The following is a 13760-nucleotide window of genomic DNA, read 5'->3' as shown; positions in this document are numbered from 1 at the left end:
GGTTCAAAAGATTTTGACTAATGAATTAGTTCAAATAAAAGATTTTTAATGAGAAAAATACAGAATTTCTATTTGGTATCTTTATTTCCCTCAGATGAGGAGGCAGCATGTTTTCAGTAAGGCACACAATACTAACAATCTCCCACAACCATTAAAATATTACACTGATAAAGCTCTCAAAGTATTTTTTTATATCAAAATGACATTGTAGAAATTAAGCACAAGCAGTAATTGACCAGTAAAACCTCTATGAAAAACTCCTGTTTCCACTAATAAGTAAAGGCCAAGTTGTAAACCAAGAATAACACAGTGATATCTAGAGGTCTTTAAGGCAGCATTCATTGTCCATTTTATCTTCAGTCTTCATCCACAATGATTTGGAAGGCCACGTTTTTCTGAAAGCCAATAGAGATTTGCCATACAGGTCAACAGAGGCAAGAAGCCACTGAAGTGGCACACAGCAGAGGATCCATTTCAGAGGACCCCCCCGTGTCCAGTTCATGTTCACTTCTCTCAGTGGTCTCGTTTTCCACTGTAGGCAAAGCCGTTGCCCTCTTTTGGCGACTGTTCGCTACCGTTCTGACGCGAGTTGTTCCTCGTCTTGCTTTTGTTGTCTGCCTCATCTTCCGAACTGCTCTCGATGTCACTGCGGTCGTCCTTTGCCACCTTTTGAGAAGAAGACAAACACCTGGGCTCAACAACGTAATACATTTTCAAATCATTCTGTTTGGGGAGGGGGGGGGGGGGGCATTTCACTGATAGTCAATTCTTGTTGTCATTGAAGCATGTGAAAAATACAATGTAGGTTGTTAGACTGCAGAGGAAACCACAATTGCATTTTCTCTTTTACAGCATTTGCCCGCTAAACTTGAACAGATATTATAAACTGAAAAGACAGTTGATTATGCAAATGACACAAACTATTATTACCACAGGTTACCCATTCCCAGACAAAGTTGACCGTGCTTACCTTGCCCTTAAATAAGGCTTTGATGGCGATTCGAGCGATGAGGTAGAACCAGATAACATGAAGAACCTGCAGGAGCAGCAGCAGGCCATTCAACAGCCACCAGGACTGGTACGGACCGATTATCTCCCAGCTCTCCACTAACACACTGTATATGACCCTACAATACATGCATATGTCAATAAGGCAGCATCACATGGAGAGAAGTCCATTAATTGGATTCAAATAAATAATACATCTGGATATAGTGGTGACGACAGAACGGCTGGAGCTAGATAACACAGCTCTGTGCCTTGTTGCATAATTAAATATTTACCCCCTTCCACACGCACTTACCAAAAGGGATAGATGACAAGTCGTGTGATGAAGAAGATGATGCTGAACACTATAAAGGCTGTGTCACAAATCCGCTGGTACTTTGCGTAGTTGGCCAACTTGGCAAGCTTGAGAAGGGAATAATAACCACAGGAATTAAGATCCCTAACCAACATAAAAACATTGAATTATCCTTTAATAACAGCCTTCTTGCTAGCAATTAATTTAACTGACAAGTTCAACTGTCAGATTCAAGTTGAACAGGTACAAGTAGGTCAACAGGATTGACATGACAATCAAGAGCAGTGCATACCGCTCCACAAACGCAGGAGAACATATTACCAGGGTGAGATTATGCTCTTCATGTATACAAGAAATTACATCTTTGTAGTGTTAAGCCACTGTTACCACTAAAAAGACAGCACAGCTCCAAGTATACTTCATGTAGGGGCACCTTTCCTGTGTTGATTTGGGTTTGTCTCCAACATGGAGGCTTTGGATTTAGACCAGAAAAATAATTGCTTTGACATTTCTTTATGCAGTTGCCTTTTTGGCTATACAATACATGTTTTTAGATATTTGTATTGTCACTTTTTATTCTTGTCACTAGGTTATTGAAGTCATTATTTGAGAGTCACTACAATGTGGTTAATCCATCCCCAGTTATCCAATCACAGGTTGGAAAACGGTTGAACTCAAATCACATCAATGAGCTGTTTATTTTAGTGCAGCTCAGTTCAGAAGGACAGCAGTATATTCAATGTGTCTGGGTGATTTAATACATCAACCACAGCATAATTATTAACTTGATCGTGCTTAAAGAGATAGTAAATGTCCAGTGTTATTATCACACTGCCTTTCAGTATGACGCTCATTTTCCTTTATAATTAAATCTTAAATTGAATAATTGACTGAGGGACCATACAGATGCTGCTTATTGTTGGGGACAATAAGGGGTAGCTCAAATAACTTACAATATCATGAAAACAATTTAAGTCAAATTTGGGAATACTCATGCAACCACTATCTTTTAGTTAATATTTAATGAATACATTTTTTATTTCAATCAATAGCCAAAAAGCACAATTAAACCAATTTCAACCACACGGTTGACAATGTGGAAATAGTCCAAAAAGGGTTAAAAACTCATGCAGTCCACTGAATGGACTGGACATGACAGTTTACCTCCAGGAAGATGTCGGCGGCGTCGTGCACACACATGACCAACGTGCCAGCCCGTAGCATGTTGTTACAGTAGGAGAATGTGATGAGGGTTATGGTGGCCAGGTGATGGACAAACATGATGAGGAAATCCTGTGAGAGAGGGGTTCACTCTCTTTAGCATCTCCATTAGATACATTTTGCAGGTTTTCCCACTTACAAAGCATTTAGAAGTCTGTCATTTTTATCATAGGTACTCTTCAACTGTGAGTGACAGAATCTAAAACAAAAATCCAGAAAATCACTGTATGATTTTTATGTAATTAATTTGCATTTTATTGCTTGACATAAGTATTTGATCAGAAAAGCAGAACTTAATATTTGGTATAGAAACCTTTTTTTGCAATTACAGAGATCATACGTTTCCTGTAATTCTTGACCAGGTTTGCACACACTGCAGCAGGGATTTTGGCCCACTCCTCCATACAGACCTTCTCCAGATCCTTCAGGTTTCGAGGCTGTCATATATGGACTTTCAGCTCCCTCCAAAGATTTTCTATTGGGTTCAGGTCTGTAGACTGGCTAGGCCACTCTAGGATCTTGAGATGCTTCTTAGGGAGTCACTCCTTAGTTGCCCTGGCTGTGAGTTCCGGGTCGTTGTCATGCTGGAAGACCCAGCCACGGCCCATATTCAATGCTGTTACTGAGGGAAGGAGGTTGTTGGCCAAGATCTTGCGATACAGGGCCTCATCCATCCTCCCCTCAATACGGTGCAGTCGTCCTGTCCCCTTTGCAGAAAAGCATCCCCAAAGAATGATGTTTCCACCTCCATGCTTCACGGTTGGGATGGTGTTCTTGGGGTTGTACTCATTCTTCTTCTTCCTCCAAACACGGCAAGTGGAGTTTAGAGCAAAAAGCTAAATTTTTGTCTCATAAGACCACATTACCTTCTCCCATTCCTCCTCTGGATAATCCAGATGGTCATTGGCAAACTTCAGACGAGCCTGGACATGCGCTGGCTTGAGCAGGGGGACCTTGCGTGCGCTGCAGGATTTGAATCCATGATGGCGTAGTTTGTTACTAATGGTTTTCTTTGAGACTGTGGTCCAAGGGAGACTGACCGTCATCTTGAACTTCTTCCATTTTCTAATAATTGCACCAACATTTGTTGCCTTCTCACCAAGCTGCTTGCCTATTGTCCTGTAGACCATCCCAAACTTCTGCAGGTCTACAATTTTATCCCTGATGTCCTTACACAGCTCTCTGGGTCTTGGCCATTGTGGAGAGGTTGGAGTCTGTTTGATTGAGTGTGTGGACAGGTGTCTTTTATACAGGTCATGAGTTCAAACAGGTGCAGTTAATACAGGTAATGAGTGGGGAACAGGAGGGATTCTTAAAGAAAAACTAACAGGTCAGTGAGAGCCCGAATTCTTACTGGTTCGTAGGTGGTCAAATACTCATGTCATGCAATAAAATGCAAATTCATTATTTAAAAATCATACAATGTGATTTTCAGGATTTTTGTTTTAGATTCCGTCTCTCACAGTTGAAGTGTACCTATAATAAAAATTACAGACCTCCACATGCTTTGTAAGTAGAAAAACCTGCAAAATCGGCAGTGTATCAAATACTTGTTCTCTCCAGTGGACAACATGGGATGACATAATACACAGATTATATTAAAAGTAAAATAATGAAAAGCAGAGATCATGGCAATCAAGAGCATGTAATCACTGAGTCAGTAAGATTAGGTTTAGCACAATAATGTTGGCAGTTTTTGGAAAGGCCCCATCTGCATGGCCCTGAGAACTGTACCAAACAAGATTAATGATTTCCTCACCACGCAACATTGGGTTGTTTACTTAACCGTAGATTACGTCTTCTTTTTTTTTCCTTTTTTCTTTTACTTAAAACACATTTTCAATGTTTCTGTCTATTGCAATTTGCTGAAGAGTTCGTAAAGGTACTAGGTTCAAACGCTGGTATCATAGAAACTCCTGTACAATCATATGCAATGCAAAACTATTGATACAAAATACGCATTCACTGCCAGAGGACAAAATAATTCATTCTTTCTGAACATGTTTTTCATGTTTACGTCTAGTATGACTTGTCTAGTACCTCACACAAAAACTATTTCCTAAATAGAAACTCACTGCATCAACCTGTTCAGCTTACAGAGTATCATTGGCCTTCTATAACAAAACCTATAATTTGCTTGGAAACATATTGTGAAACCAGACTGTCGCGAGTGAAGCAACAACATTTGAACCCCACAAACTGGCTCCAATCCTGGCCACACCAGAAAAACAAGACTAAAACATGGATTAAATGGTTCACATACCAGATGCATTAGAGAGGTACATTAGACTGAAGCAAAGCCAAACTGCTGTGCAGACAAGACCTGGGGTGGAGTAGGATTACGGTTTTTGAGAGAGAGGATCGCAACGCCAGGAAGTGTTTTGTGTGCCTTCCACTCAAGCCCGACTGCTACAGTCCACCATCCCCCACGCCCCTCCAACCAGTCACCTGACTCACCTTCCTTTTGATGTCTGTGAACTGGGAGAACATGAGTGACCAGTAGAAGGCTAGCTCTGCAACATAGTAGTTGTACTGACCAGGGCTCAGTGCCTGTGGAGGAGAGGTAAAATAATAACTGGGTATCCTTGGCTAAAGCCTGCTAATTAACAATAACCCCAAAGGTTTGGAATCTCACGTTAAAGATTCACACTGGGATCGAAAGTGCACTAAACTCATGAATGTTACAAATTGGATTTTGAATTTCACAAAATACCCATTTCAGAGTACGTACCTTTTTTAAAGGTATATAATAAAAAGTTTGTAATAAACAAGTTGGGTAATATCATACACAGAAAATGACTAATTTTGATTAATGAACACCACTTCCACAATTACCAGTTGAAATTGTATTATTATTATTTTTGTCCAGAGGGCATCTTAGTCTGTTGACTAATTGTAATGACCAGGTGTTTAAATACTTTGTAAGTGGAACCTTCACCTGAAACGGGTAGTTGTACCAGCATTGCCTTGTGTCCCACATCCAAGGAGACTATAGGAAGACATGTTGAAGATGATCAAAGATCATGACTACACAATTTTACAAATAACAAAATGCATTTTTCCAAAGTTATGTAGGGCAACATGAGTTGTCAACTCACCACCCAGAGATGGCGAATCGCATACATAAATATACCGGTATAAAACGTCAGCCTCCACCTTTGGCGGGGGGAGAGGGAAAAGTCAATAACCACAATGGAACGCTGTATTTCTCTAGATGGATCAAAACTCTAAGGAAACCTACATGCTCTCGCAAAACTTTGTGAGTGTACTTGGCTTATCCTGGTTCCTCCGGAGTCTGAACCATCTCTGGACTTTCCTAACGTCCCAGTCAAGCTGCTTTGACAGTCCCTCGATCCGCCGTGAATCAGGACTCTGTGGAAGAGAATGGGATAGAAGCGACAGTTTTAGACCAATTGGCCCCTTCCTACAGTCAACCACGCTGAATTGTCGCCCTCCTAAACATGCCAATGGAAGATTGGCCACAGCAGAAACATGGCTGCTGAATATGGACGGTAGACAACATATGACCACACTTTGCCCCCTGACTAGCTAGTAGAAATAGTTTTCGCTAGTTCAGGTACATCTGTGTTTTGCAAATTCTACTAGGCATTCGCATTAGGAAAAAATTGCTTTTAAATCATGGAAACATTTCAAGTCACAATGCTGCATTTGTCCAACCACAGAAGAGCATGAGGCCTGTATGTACCGCCGTGGATGCAAACACCCTCTCCAGGACAGCATTGGGCTGGGCTCGCCGGCTCACTCCAGGCTCAATCTGAAGTATATGGGCACAGGGCTTGGCCACTAGCCTGAAAACACACAAACAAACACACAAACACAGTGACAGAGAGAGCGGTGAGACATTACACATGGAGCTGTAACTACAGTACTAGTGGACACGTGTCTGGCTCCATGGCACAGCACTCCTAAACAGAAATGTTAGCAGACAGTGGGTTTTAACATGGCTGACAGAGCTTTCACAGTTTGCACACAACTTTACTGTATGCGCATTGTGTGTGTGTGTCAGAGAAATAAAAATTGAGAAACAAGAAAGAGAAACAGACAGCCAAAGAGAGAGAATGTTGAGGAATGTAGCACTAACTCTAAACAGAAGTGGCTTATGAGCCATCATGTGAGAGAGCACTGGGTGGGGGAGGTAACTCTGTGCTGAGGCAGATACTAACCAGAAACTTACGTCTATCACAAAACCTTCCCGTCCTTAGTGCCATGGCTCTACGACCTGCTTAACTGTCAATTACTGCCTCCCCACCACACAATCCAGCTTCAAACAGCTGCCCAGCTACCAGTTCAGAAGACATTTCTTCAAGAAAGGACTTAAAATGGCTTATTTGGATAAGCAGTCAGCCAGCGTCAAATTATTCTACTGTGCCACACAGAAGACCTCCACAATGCACCAGCCCTAGTCTGCACTGATCTGTTAGCATATTATGGAAAAGCAGAAGAAATAAATGGATAAAGACACCGGGCCAACTGATTCCCTTAACCATGAGTCCATATTCAAACACTCAAAGGTGAAGACCAGATGAAAAAGATAGCAAGAGACATATAGTCCAATAACCATGTCACCTGCAGCACTTGGTTGGCAATGATCTTTGTCCCTTGACCAAGATAAGCAGCAGTGTTTTGGTGGCACGTGTTGCATAAAAGGTGTAATAGATGAACACTGAACAAATATGCTTCCAGACTGGGTTACTAAGTGACTGTATGGCATTTAATAGAACACAGGTCAATGAAGCCTGAGGATTTATGGTTTCTCTCACTCCAAAAGTAAAACAAATATTGAACTGCACTTTAGTTAAACAAACAAACAAAAACAAACTTGTGTCTATACACATTGCAGCTTATTGTTTATATTTCCACAATAGTGTTTATGTCAAGGCTGTGCAGCATATAGAGTGCAGACCAGCCTAAATGTTGGAAACCTGTCAATAGAAAACAATGTCTGGCTATGATGCAGTATGATTGCCCCAGGTCAGCCACTAATATACTGCATGATGCATTAGCCTAGCAATTTAACTAAGCGTAGAAAATGTAATATATCCTCTTGGCATCTCTCTATCACACCATAGCATTTGCACACAATAAGATGTGCACAAACATCTTTAGCTACACTGGCTATTCGTTTTTGTGTTTTCATTACAGAGAAAATTGGTAGATACATCTGTCTTGGTCATCACTACAATTCCTTTTCAAAAGGCATCTAAAATTATTTTATATCAATGCTCAACCATTCATATTACATCAGAAATACTTTCTGAACAATATCTCTAAACTAAACTTTTGGAAAAACAAATGTCTATGTCACATAAGCCTAATGCACATATGTCCGTACTTTTAAACAGTATCATTCAATCATGGATTTATAAAAACAGAAATACTGCAGAGATATAATTCAGAATGGGATTCTGATGTACGAATTTGATGGGGAATAGTTTAGACCGTTTACGAATTATGCTTTAGGCATAGTTGCCTATTAAGCTTGTCAATGCCATGTCATGACTAAGCAAAAATGTGACATATAAACCCATTATTATATACAACAGGAACTGAATTAGCGACATACACTGCATGTGTGTTAAAAAGGTCACATGTTAAAATGGGTGAACTCCACCTTTAACCTCGATGCCAACTAGTTTTTTCATGGCACTGAAGATGTAGCTTTGTTGATGCTTTGGATGTTTTCTGTGTATTTTAAGGCTTTTAGAGGAAACGATTACAAAAAAATACTTCGCTAACATTAGTGAACTATATTTCAATTAAATAAATTCGCGTTAACCGCTAGCTAAAAATACACCCACAGACGTGTACCGCTAAATCTTTTATGATGCGACATAGTGAGATATCAGATGCGGAAATCTTTTGTTTACAAAGACAAGAAGGCACATGTTACTTCCTCACATACCTCTCAAATAACACCCTGAGAGCAAGTACGCCGAAAGCCAGCGGTAAGCAGGCGACTAAGTGTCCAGCTTTAGGGTACTCCTCTCCTGGTGGTGGGTGCTCGAGTTCCGCCCAAGTAACATTCGGTGGCAGCCAAAAACTCTCACTCCAAAACATTGATGAGAGATAATTCATTTTGAGGAGATGCCGGTCCCTTTCAAAACCATTAAAAATGTATAACGTAGCTTGCTGTGCGAGGAAAACACCTCATACTCCAGAAACTACAATACTTTAGTGTAGGCAGGGGGCTGTAACTTCTGGATAAATTGAGGAAGTAGGCTGGGTGCGCGTTGCCACCTCCTTCCACAGCACCACCAGCGCACTGTCATTATTGGAACCTTCATTCCCAGGAGACCGCATGGAGGCAAAACCAGAGGACTGACTCCGCCCCCTAATCTTATATGGAAGCCGAATTTTGTAATTACTAATTCGCTGGGTGATGATAATTTGATTGAATAAAACTTTAGTAATGTCAATTATGTTTTTAAATAAAAGTGGACGCGGGTGTCATCCCAACAACTTCGTAAAAAGTTAAATTTGTAACAAGTAGACCTATGGTTGTATGAAACAAATTGACTCACATTAGCTGGAATCTTTCTGATTCTGAATCTGTTTTCTTTTGCTCTGCTTTTTACATTGAGTCTCTAGTATAGAACCCACTATTATAGTATTTTTTAAATGCAAGTGCAAATATTGTTAATTTAGCTAGTTGGTTAGCGACGAAGCTAAAAAGTAGGAGCCCTATAAGCCACCGTTTCAAGTTATATGATGCCCTACTATTGAGTTCACTTACATTATATTTCCTTTTTTGTTAAAAAATTAGACATCATAATCTTCTAGCTATTGGGATAGGTGTTCACTACAAAGCTACCTCGCTTGCCTTCCAACAAAAAAATACTGACCAAATGAATATTTCCTGCTCTGTAGCGCCAGAATTTAATGATTAGTCAAAAACTATTTCCATACCTTAATTTCTGTACTCTTAAAAAACTGCAAATATTCGTATAAAAAGCTGGTAGTCTATTTTAACGTGTACATTTAGCATATTGTAGTCTACTGTTTTGCAGTGCATTTACATTTTGAGTTTCAGCCGATTGTCCTCCAACCGCTAGAAACGGCTGGTAGGTGGGCTACGTTCATTGGCTCTTACTCTACAGCCAAAACCTCTGTGTTCTGACCTCTAACAGAACTGTCAAGCATTTATTCAAGTATTATCACTTCTCACCCAATGGTCACTATTGATTTGAATTGTAAGTAAATACATAGCGTGTAACTCATGATTCCCAACTTTCTTCGGTTAGCTAGCTATAGTTGTCAACTGTACTCACTGCGCCAAACACCCGTTTCATCGTCCTATAGAAAACGCTCGGCGGCCGCAACCGCAGAAAACTAGCGGGCCGCCTGTGGGCCACTGGCCTGTTGCTTGCTGGGTAGTTATCTTGACACCTCTTACGAATGTTGCGGATTCCAGGCCGGTCAACTACAGTCTTTAATTACTCAACTGTAATAGGCTCTGTGCACAAGCTTATGGACGAACTTCCGCTTTAGCCAGATGTCGGCATCTCATTTTCCGGTTTACTTAAGGCGATCACCCAAAATGTCAGTTTTTAGTAGATGTCTCCAAGACCTGCCTAAAATCAGCATTAGTGATGTCCATCGAATTGTTGATGCCTGGTCTCCTGCTCCAACAAGCAAGCGGAACAAGAGATTCAAACTCTATGTATGGAGTTATCTGCACAACTACGAGGGTAAGTAGTTTACTGTGGTGTGCCTATCGGCTAAGCTAGTTAGCGACTTGTTCCTTTTTAGTGTAGTATTAGGCAGGACAATAGAACGAAAAAATTCACCCTAGCCTCAAAAACGGCAAAAGAACGCTGGCTGAGGTGGAACGCTAGCGCGTCCCCATAGCAAGTGAATTGAAACAAACCTTCGTTCAGCCTCTTCTAACGTGAATGAAGCTTAAAATTCCATAGCCTCAAAATAGCACAAAAACAGGTCTCCTCTTTTATTTTACTACTGTAATCTCATTTCACAACGAAACTGAAAAATAACAACTGGCATAGGAAGTAAACATCTGGTCCTATATGGTATTAATTGCCCTTAAACCTGCGTTACGTGGAAGTATATAAAAAATCGCCTTTTCTGACTATTTCTAGTCCAGCGTTTGAAGTCATTGAATGGCGCAAGCCATATTTTATTAAAAAGAGGACATTCTCCTGATTAAAACGATGCCCCACTTGTACCTTGAAACTTAAATGAGTCACGCAGGTTATATTTCATTTTTTTCCGTACAACAGCATCACTCATCTTGTTGTGAGTTTAGGTGTTTACTAATGCGGATGAGTATTAGTAAGTAAACCGGAAACTGCAATACCGACTTCTAGACAAAAGCGGAAGTTCGTCACTACGCTGGTGCACAGAGTATATTCAGTTTTGACTAGTCAGTTTTAAACGATATTGCCATTCATGTCTATGAGGTTTCTCATTAGATACCTTTAAATCAGTTGCAGATATCCGCAATGTCTATTGTTGATATCTTCAACTGAATTATGACTAGTTGTAATTAGAGTTCCAGATATATATAATTTAATTCTGACTAATCAAGTTAGATAACTTTGAATTCATGTTGATTGGAGATATCTTTAACTTTCATTCTGCCTAGTCAAAATGTATTTACAGATATCTTGAATTTGGGTTTTAGTTGGGGAAAATTACATTGCGGATATCTATATACCTGTATGAGTCAGGAGCGGGATTGAATGCTTGTATTCTAACATATGTTACTACTCTTCTGGCAAACATTAACCACCAAATCAGACCCGCGTGAGGCCGAAGTTTTTGACAATCTTTAATGCTACAGTGCACGACAGGCGCCTTTAGCGAGAAATGCAGAAGATTTACTTTTTCGAAAATCTATTGTTCCCCACAAAATCCCCAATGATAAGCTTGTTCTATTTCATAATTTTTAAACTATTCTATCCACAACTGAAACCGCCATTTCGGCTAACACTGAAATGCGTTGCTGGGCCAATATGATCTGATGCTTCGCATGAGAAATGTCATGCAAAACAATTAGAAATAGTCATAATGACGTTTGAAATATCTGCAACTATTATTTTGACTAGTCAAAACTAAATTACAGATATCTTCAATTTCCATTTGGGATGTGTAACGAGTAGAGTGTCGTTTTCAGCATGGTCATTTCTGATATCTGTAATTCACTTTTGACTAGTCAAAACGGAACTACAGATATATTTAAATGTAGTTTTGACTAGTTAGAATGATGTTAGATATCTTGAATCAAAATTCTTACTAGTCACAATCTGTCATGTTAATTCCGGATAGTCAAATCTAGCTAATACATGTTAAAACGGCTTGCCATAAACCTCAAAATTGTCACAACCCCACCCCCTGTTGTAAGGTATTAACATATCAATGGAAGACAGATTGACCGTCAATGATTCCAGACCTTGACTTTTAACGAGTGTCCACCAGTAAAGACATTAGGATATTTCCCGACTTTTACCCCGTACCCCTCCCCCCACACACTTTTAAACCCCCCCATCCCCTCGTTCTTTTTCCTACCCCCCCCACACACACTTTTAAACCCCCCCATCCCCCCAGTTTATTCAGCTACAGCTTATAACAGTAAGATGCTTTAATGTTTTTTTAAGTGCAAAAAATACAGTATTTCACAATGAATGTTTACAAATAAACAGAACGTTCTTTAAAGTACACAAACAATTTCACAGGGTTACAAGAAAATGTTTCATATTAATTCAAATCAAATAAATATTGGGATACATTACGAAAAACAACTATGTAATTAAAGATACATAAATTAATAATAGTTACGTTTAAAGTGGAAATGCTTGCTTGCAGGTTCCCCCACAGCAATACAAGAATAGACAGTGCGGTGCTGCCTGTTTCGGCTGGGTCTTCCTGGTCGAAGGTAAGATGTCCCTCCCCAACCGGAACGGGTACCGGGCCAGCAGCTCCTTGGTCCCTGTGATCACTCTGTCCGCACGCCTCCACGAGTACGTGCTCGACGCGCTCCCCGGTAAAGGGAGCTTCCCGCTCAAGTTGACCGAAGTGCACCGTGCCGAGCATGCACTCGAGGAGGCGGCGATTCCATAGGTTGTCCTCCTCTTGTGCAGCCTGCTGGTTCCATTTTTGGTGGATCATTCTGTCATGCGGGGTGGCGTTGCAGGAGTAACGAACCAGGCGCAGGCAGAAGGTAGTCGGCGGTGATCTCTTTAATTAAACAAACACTGAGCACAATGAAAACCATGAAAGGAAAGGGCTGACTTCAGCAGCAAAAATGAATGTAAGCAACGGTATAAGGAACTTACAATTAACAGCAACACACACAACAACAATGATCCACAATGTGGGAAGCAGAGGGGAAACATTTAAACACATACTAATGAGCAGATAGGGACCTGGTGTGAACGATGAGTAAAGACATGTGACACAAAATAAGTGTTCATACGTGATGGGAAGTGAGAGTGCACGGAATGGTGGCGCTGCTGCTCGCCGTACCGTGACAAAGGGGTTGTGATCTACTGCATATTACCCTAAAAATCATGCAAGGATGCGTACTTTGAAAATCCACCAGAAATATTTGCAGTATAACCGTCAACAGTTTTATTTTAGGCTTACTATGACGTAGCTAGTGAAGATTGACGCCAGCAAAGTTCTTGTCTATCCTGAACAAATCCTAATGCATCACTATAATGTATATTGGATATAAAAAGTATACACACCCCTATTAAAATGCCAGGTTTTCGTGATGTAAAAGAATGAGACAAAGATAAAACATGTCAGAACTTTTTCCACTTTTAATGTGACCTATAATTTGAACAATTCAATTGAAAAACAAACTGAAATCTTCAAGGGGGAAAAATGAAAAATAAAAACCTTACAATAACCTTGTTGGATAAGTGTGCACATCCCCTTATAACTGGGGATGTGGCTGTGTTCAGAATGAATCAATCACATTCAAACTCATGTTAAATTGAAGTCATTACACACCTGCCATCATTTAAAATAACTGATTAATCACAAATAAAGTTCAGCTTTTCTAGTAGGATTTCCCTGACATTTTCTTAGTTGCATCTCAAAACAAAAGCCATGGTCCGCAAAGAGCTTCCAAAGCATCAGAGGGATCTCATTGCTGAAAGATATCAGTCAGGAGAAGGGTACAAAATAGCTACCAAAGCATTAGATATACCATGGAACAGAGTGAAGACAATATGGCACAACAAAGACATTA

General features: G+C 40.2%; 1 protein-coding gene across 1 annotated transcript; it reads right to left on the bottom strand.

Moving 5' to 3' along the window:
- Positions 1 to 29: 29 nt before the first annotated feature.
- On the bottom strand, positions 30 to 8790 carry LOC109614588 (ceramide synthase 5-like). Its single transcript, XM_010875897.3, has 10 exons — positions 8448 to 8790; positions 6231 to 6333; positions 5766 to 5896; positions 5623 to 5680; positions 5463 to 5513; positions 4982 to 5074; positions 2468 to 2596; positions 1304 to 1410; positions 971 to 1127; positions 30 to 666 (listed from the first exon to the last, which is right to left on the bottom strand). Exons 1-10 carry the CDS (start codon positions 8618 to 8620, stop codon positions 514 to 516), a joined length of 1155 nt encoding a protein of 384 aa, XP_010874199.2. The 5' UTR covers positions 8621 to 8790; the 3' UTR covers positions 30 to 513.
- Positions 8791 to 13760: the final 4970 nt, after the last annotated feature.

This window comes from Esox lucius, chromosome 12 (assembly GCF_011004845.1).
Source record: "Esox lucius isolate fEsoLuc1 chromosome 12, fEsoLuc1.pri, whole genome shotgun sequence".
In the NCBI taxonomy this organism is placed as follows: domain Eukaryota; kingdom Metazoa; phylum Chordata; class Actinopteri; order Esociformes; family Esocidae; genus Esox; species Esox lucius.
This window is presented reverse-complemented; position numbering and strand designations above follow the sequence as displayed.